Source organism: Echinops telfairi, unplaced genomic scaffold, assembly GCF_000313985.2.
Source record: "Echinops telfairi isolate 266 unplaced genomic scaffold, ASM31398v2 ScPeMD7_655;HRSCAF=1070, whole genome shotgun sequence".
NCBI lineage: Eukaryota > Metazoa > Chordata > Mammalia > Afrosoricida > Tenrecidae > Echinops > Echinops telfairi.
In genome coordinates this window covers 16,264,512-16,271,740 of record NW_022104553.1, presented here as the reverse complement: position 1 = coordinate 16,271,740, position 7,229 = coordinate 16,264,512, and the positions used below count along the sequence as shown (strand labels likewise).

Here is a 7,229-nt window from a genome sequence, read left to right as displayed (position 1 = left end):
AAAAAAAAGAATTCAAAGAAACAAACAAACAAAAAGAAAACCATAAAAAAATTTTTTTTGTTTATTTATTTTCCAGTTTAAGAGGCCTGACCCCAAACTTGGGGTCCCTTACAATCGGGCCTCCCTGCTGCCTCTTCACCCGATTCAGTGTTCATTCGATTAAGCCCCTCCCAGCATTCACGTTTCTCAGAGGGGGAAACATGGCAGCTCCTTAACACTGCCCCTGGTTCGGTGCCCACTCCCTAGCAAACAACAGCCACATGAAGAACAAACCAAACCCAGTCCTGCCGCGTTGACCTCACCCGATGGGGCGCCATCGCTTACGCAGTGGAATGGTACCCCGTTGGGTGTTCCTGGCTGCAGTCTTCACGGTAGCACATTCCAAGGCCTTTCTTCTCGGATGCCCCTGGTGGGTTCTAAACCACCAGTCCTTCGGTTAGTAGTTAAGCACAAACCGCTTGTGCACCAAAGACTTTACCTCATGCCAGGCCCTGGGGCCAAAAAAAAAAAAAGGGTGGGAGTCGGGGACTAAGGCTCATTCCCTGTTCCCAAGAACATCACAGTCTTCTCAAAGAGAAGAGCTTTCTGGAACGAGAGAAGGGAGAGGTCGTGACCAAGTATTGTGAGAGTGGTATCAAGGAGCCCTGACTTGCAGCTGCCTCTAGGCAAAGCCCTGGAAAGGAGTGCTTCACTGGCGAGGGTGCTTTGGCACAGTGTCTTGCAGGCAGTGGAGTTGTTTCAACGTTTTATTGTGATGTGGGTGAAAATTTAGAGGATGTTGGTTTTCCAGTCACCAATCCAGACCCGTTTTGCTCCAGGACATTGGTTGCCAACCTAACGATGGAACAGCTCTCTTCCCCTCCCTCTCTCTGTTTTCTGCTTCCATTTGTTGCTCTGTCCCTGTCCTTCTGGCTCTCTGAGCTTTGCCTCTGGGCAGATGCTGCCCTTTGAACTCATGGCTGGTTGTTTTAGGGGGATGTGTACTTCCCTGATGTTACTGTTCACCATATAACAAAACCAGACTCACTGCCATTGCATCAATTCTAACTCAGAGACCCTGTGGGACAGGGTAGAACTGCCCTTGTGGGTTCCTGAGGCTGTAACTCCTTCTGGGAATAGAAAGCCTCCTCTTTCTTCCACGGAGCGGCTGGTAGTTTCGAACTGCTAACCTCTAGCTTCACAGCACTATGTGAAACCCACTACTTCACCAGGACTCCTTGGGCTGAAAGTTGAGCTCAGTCCCGGACTTGAAGGGTGACTAAGGGCCATAATTTTGGGAGTACCAGTCTCTGGTACTTGCACCAGTCTCTGTCAGACCAATGAGGCTGGTCTTTTTTTTTTTAATTATTATTTTTAGTTTTGTTCCACAATTTTCTCTGTTTATCCAAGCCTTCCTATTGTGATCCCTCGCCGAGGGATCAGGGCGCCATCTCATTCTTCAGGTCACAGGCTCACGGTGGCTGGCCTTTGTGCTGTCAAAGGCTCTCTTCTTTTTCTGCTTGCTGTGGGTTGTTATAAAATACAGTGGGTAGTGTTGCTTGTTTCTGTGAGCCGTGTATCATAAGCATGATTGTTGTCTTGTGCTGGCCAGTCAATGCCGACTCTTTAAGTGATCTTGTATGTATGACAGAGTTGAACTGTCCTGTAGGGTTTCCAAGTCTGTAACCTTTACAGGTGCAGACTGGTACATCTTTCTCCTATGGAGTAGCCGGTGGGCTGGAACCCCGGACCTACACGTTTGCAGCCAGGCAGTTAACCCATTGCACTCCCAGAGCTCCTTAAGTATCTGATAACCATCTCCTAACCTTACCCGACCACTCTCCACTGGTTCCACCCAAACAGCTTTTTAGAAGGTTTCCAATGACCTCCACATGACCAAAGTGAAGGTTGTGTTGACCAGTGTTTCAGGGTGTATAGTTTTACCATATGAAAAGAAATGTTTATTTACTTTAACTGTGAGCATCCTATCAAGAGGCCCATCGGCACAACGGTTAAACACTTGGCTGCTAACCAAAAAAGGTTAGTGGTTGAAACCCACTGACTCTTGCCATCTTTTCCCCAAATCTTTCCAAGTTCGTTAGTGAAAACTCACGGCCCTCAAAGCAAGAACTCTGCCTTCCCCGTCCCTCTCATCCAGGAAGAACCCAATCAATCCCATTGTCCGTGCAGTCAACTCCACTTGGTAGCCATCCTGTACAGTCAGTCTACCTCATAGGGTTTCCTAGGCTGTAATCTTCCCAGGAGATGGCCAGTTGTTTTCCCAAGGTGCCTCTGGTGGGCTGGATCCTCCGGCCTCTGGTTAATAGCCAATCAGGTTAATTGTGCCACTCATCGATTTCACAAGACCAGCTGCCCAATAATTAACTGACTCTCCGAATCACATCTCGTCATCCTTTCATGTGTTGTTTCCTTTCCAGTGTGCAGCACAGGTGACCCTTAGCCCCTAACCAGGTGGGCGGCAGGTGTATTAGGTGAGTCAGAGTGTGTTTCTGTCATTTCAGGGCTTGGTGACATTTGACGATGTGATGATAGTTTTCTCCCAAGAGGAGTGGGAATGGCTGACCCTTGCTCAGAGGAGCCTCTACCAGAAGGTTGCATTGGAGAATTACAGGACCCTGGTCTCCCTGGGTAAGATGCCTCAAACTTCTCTCGATGCTGTTGCACCCTGAATAGACTGCAGTCCAGGGTAAGCGTACCTTTCAGAAGTACTGGGAGACTAAAACGTTCTTGTGACTCACTCTGTTTGTGATATTTGCTTTACTGTGGCAGGCTGGAATCACACCTGTAATATCTCCGAGCTATACCTACGATTAAAACTCAGTGAGATTTAAACGTAAGATTTATTCTGAGCAACGATTCCATATGTACATATCAATGGTGAAGGAGCCTTGTGGGTAGCATCGTGGGTTAGGCATTGAGCTGCTGACCGCAAACTTGGCGGTTCAAACCCACCAGCCACTCCATGGGAGAAAGATGAGGCTGTTGACTCCCTTCAAAATTTACAGTCTCGGCAGCCCTGTACCAGGTTGCTGCGAGTCAGAGTGGACTCCACGGGAGTAAGTCTGGGTTTTATAAATAGGGAGACTATTTTGAGTCCAGAAAAAAAAAAACAACAAATAGCATGGACAGTGACCTATGGGGGGACATGCAAACTCAACTCAAAGCTCTGCCATCGAGTCGATTCTGACTCATCGAGGCCCTATAGAATCGGGTATAACTGCCCCTTGTGGGTTTCTGAGACTAACTCTTAAAAAAAAAGTTTTATTGACACATAATTTACATAGCACACATTTCAACATCCAATCATATCATGTCAATTTTAGAATGTCTTTGCCCCACCCTCCCCCCACTGTAACTCTGTATGGGAGTAGAAAGTCTCATCTTTTCCCCCTGGGGCAGCTGGTGATTTTGAGCTGTTGACCTTGCGGTTAGCAGCCCGGTGTGTAACCACTGCATCCCTGGGGCTTAAAAAGAGCCCCAAAATCAGACCTACTGCCTCGGGGTCGATTCTGACTCGTGGTGATCCCAGCAGGCCAGAGTAGAACTTCCCCCTTGGATTTCCAATCCGATGCTCCGTGCAGAAGCTTATACAGAGAAGGGGAAGGAGTAACAGAGAAGGGGAGCAAGCCACGGGCTAATCTTAACGTGATTGGTTGAACCCTGTGCTTTTAAAATGGAGAGCAACTGATAACCAGCTCACAAGGTGACCTTCAACCCAGCCATATCTTCTGAAATTCAAATTCGGTGCGCTGGGTCTTCAAGCAAGCAAGAAAAGAGGAGCACCCTCAAGTGGAAAGGCCAGCCGGCAGGCTCCATCCTGGTCAGAACTTCTTACATCGAACGGTTTGGTTTCCTGGCTAAGAAAACGCCAGAAGCAGAGCAAGGTGTCTGTGATGTTTGCTCTTTGACTTTAGTTTCCAAAATGTGAAGACAGCACAAAGCCCCACGTTCCCATTTAGTTATTCTGGCCTGGCTATTTCAGAGCACCAGGCAAAACATTAAACTTACCGCGGTCAAGTTGGTTCTGGCCCACAGTGACCCTGGAGGCCGGGTTGGGACTGCCCGAGGGTTTCCAGGGCTGCACCTTTATGGAAGCAGGTTGCCAGACCATTCCACTGCCGAGTAGCTGGTGGGTCCCAGTTACTGACCTGTCTGTTAGCCGTTGCGCTCCTGCCTGCTGCAGTGCCAGGGTTCCTTTAGGATAAGGTGGCGGAACAGTTCCGCTTTTTAACAATTTGTCCCGCGTCCCGGGAGAGAACGGGAAGACCACATTTTTAATGAAGAACACCGCCCACCCACCCCCCGGTCAATGTGTCCAGCTTTACCAGTGTTAAATCCTGGTCACCTTACTTTAGGGTACAAAATCAAAACCCGTTGCCATCGAGTTGATTCTGGCTCCCAGTGACCCTATGGGGCAGGGTGGAGCTGCCCCTGAGGGCTTCCGAGGCTGTAGATAGCAGTTCTCAACCTGTAAGTCCAGACCCCTTTGGGGGTCGAACAACCCTTTCACAGGGGTCGCCCGATTTATAACAGTGGCAAAATGACAGTGATGAAGTAGCAACGACAATCATGTGATGGTTGGGGGTCACCACCACATGAGGACCGGTATGAAAGGGTCGAGGCATGAGGAAGGCTGAGAACCACGGCTGTAGATCTTCACAGGAAAGCTCCATCTTTCACCCACCTGCACCCGATAGAATCAAACTGCTGACCTTTTGCTTAGCAGCCCAGCACGTGACCCAGTAAACCACCAGGGCTCCTTCTTAGGAAACAGAGCACCTTCCTTGCTCCTCTGTTGTCCGAAGCCAGAGACAAAGGGCCACATGAAGTCCTTTGCCCCTTACTGGCACCCACGCCATCCTCCCCACTCAGAGCAAGGGAACTGGATAGGAACTGTGTTTGTGTGTTTGTCTTTGAATTTAGGACTTTGCGTTTCTAAGCCTGATGTCATCACCTTACTGGAACAAGGGAAAGAACCCTGGAGGGTGGAGAGAAAGGTGACGAGAGGCCGCAGCCCAGGTGAGTGTCAGAGAAGTAGGTACAGGGAAGCCACCTGTTGGCCCTCTCTGACATGTGTCGTCAGTGATCTCTTCCTGTGCCTGGTGAGCCCAGAAAGAAAACCAGAGCCCACTGGCGTGCCTTTCCCACGTTTCCAGCCTCCTCCGGACTCTCCTCTCCCGCTTTGCCACCAAGCCTTTTCCCGCCCTGGGTTCCATGTTTAGCCCGGTCCCTCGTCCCTCGTCCCTGTTGTCACTGAGACGTGTGCAGCCATCTCTGTGCTTTAGAAATCAGTTTGCCAATTTGATGTGCTTTGTGCTCTCTTGGTTCTCTTTGATTCAATGCCCACTTCATGCACTGGCTTACTCCTCTCGCCAGTATTAACTGAGTTACAGTTTTGCATATGACCAGCAGGTCCAGCGTGGGTGAAAGAAATGAGCCGCAGCCATGGAAGAATTGCCCGTCCTGTTTAGGGTAGGAGAGATGAACCGTGTGTCTCACAAGACCCCGAGCCCATTGTCACGGAGCCCATTTCAACACAGGTATAGACTTCCATAGAGACCCTTGATGCCGTCCACACCATCGAGTCCGTTCCAAGTCCCAGTGGCCACTACAAGAGACCAGAGCAATGCCTGTAGATGGCACCATTTTCCCCCTCGGCCAACTGGAGACCTTGTGCTGGGAACCCTCCCAGATCTGCCTGATGCTTCTCTTTACGTCCATCCCTCTGGTTGTAGTAAATAGGTCTCTGCATGCATAGGAGGGGAACTAGCAGTGCAGCGGTTAAACACTGAGCTGCCAGCCTGAAGGTTTGCCGTTTGAACCCAGTGGAGAAAGGTGAGGCAGTCTGCTTCCAGAACGACTTACAGTTTGGGAAACCTTATGAGGAAGTTCTTCTTCATTCTCTAAGGTCACTGTGAGTCAAGATCAGTGCACTCTGAAGCCACTCACTGGTGCAATTCTCGCTTGCATTCTGGGGGTCCTTCTTCCAAGACAAACTTGTTTGTTCCCCTGACAATCCACATGATTTTCAATATTCTTCACCAACACCATAACTCAAATGCACCAATTCTCCTGCGATCTTCTTATTCATTATCTAACTTTCACATGCATATGAGGTGATTGAAAATACCATGGCTTGGGTCAGATGCACCTTAGCCTTCAAATTGACATATTTGCTCTTTGACACTTTAAAAAGATCTTGTGCAGCAGATTTGCCCAATACAATGCCTCAAAAGAGCAGATAGACCTGTCTTGTAGGAAATACAGCCAGAGTGTTCCTTCGAGGCAAGGATGGACATGCCCTCAGGAGCGCTCCAGTCTTTGGAGAAGGACGTTGTGCTTGGTAGAGTAGAAAGAGGAAGGCCCTTAACGATGGATCGATACAGCAGCTACAACGATGGGCCAAACATGAGAACAGCTGAGAGGATGGCGCAGACCGGGTGATGTTTCGTTCTGTTGTACGTAGGGCGGCTGTGAGTGGAGCTGACTTGATAGCACCTAACAGCAGCAGCAGCAGCAGCAGGTCATTGAATTTCTTGGATGCTGTTTCAATCAGTATTGATGTGTGGATCCAAGCAAGATGAAATTCTTGACAAGTCAAATCCTTTTCTCTGTTTATCATGGTGTTGTCTTGGTTTAATTGTGAGGATTTTGTTTGTTTGTTTGTTTGTTTGTTTGTTTTTACTTACAATCCGGACCGAAGGGTACAGGCTTTGATTTTCATCAGCAGGCGCTTCAAGCCCCTCTTGCTTTCCGCAAACAAGGCTGTGTCACCTTAAGATCGCAGGTTGTTAACAAGCCTTCCTCCAATCCTGATGCCATACTCTTCATATAATCCAGCTTCTCTGACGATTTGTTCACTTTACAGATTGAATAAGTACGGTGGGAGAGAACACTCTTGATGCACACCTCTCCTGAATTTAAACCCTGCAGTATCCTTTTGTTCTGCTCAAGACAACTACCTCTTGGTTGTTGTAAAGGTTTTTCTTTTTTAAAAATCATTTTATTAGGGGCTCATACAATCTTACCACAATCCATACATACAAGCACATTTGTACGTTTGTTGCCCTCATTATTCTCAAGACATTTGCTTTCTACTTAAACCCTTGGTATCAGCTCCTCATATTCCCCCTCCCTCCCTGCTCCCACCTCCCTCATGAACCCTTGGTAATTTATAAATTATTATTATTTTGTCATATCTTACACTGTCCAATGTCTCCCTTCACCCT

At 48.4% G+C, this 7,229-nt stretch overlaps 1 protein-coding gene across 3 annotated transcripts in view; it reads left to right on the top strand.

Moving 5' to 3' along the window:
- The window catches only part of LOC105979779 (zinc finger protein 28 homolog), a 27,326-nt gene that overhangs the window by 10,612 nt on the left and 9,485 nt on the right, over positions 1–7,229 (top strand). For 2 of the 3 annotated variants that reach the window (XM_013008018.2, XM_045292307.1), the window contains exons 1-2: positions 2,509–2,628; positions 4,924–5,019. The exons of the other annotated variant lie outside the window; for it this stretch is intronic. In XM_013008018.2, the coding sequence (XP_012863472.2) occupies positions 2,526–2,628; positions 4,924–5,019 (199 nt within the window). In that variant the 5' untranslated portion in view covers positions 2,509–2,525. Of the gene's footprint in view, positions 1–2,508; positions 2,629–4,923; positions 5,020–7,229 lie in introns of those variants that run through there. 3 annotated transcript variants of the gene reach the window in all.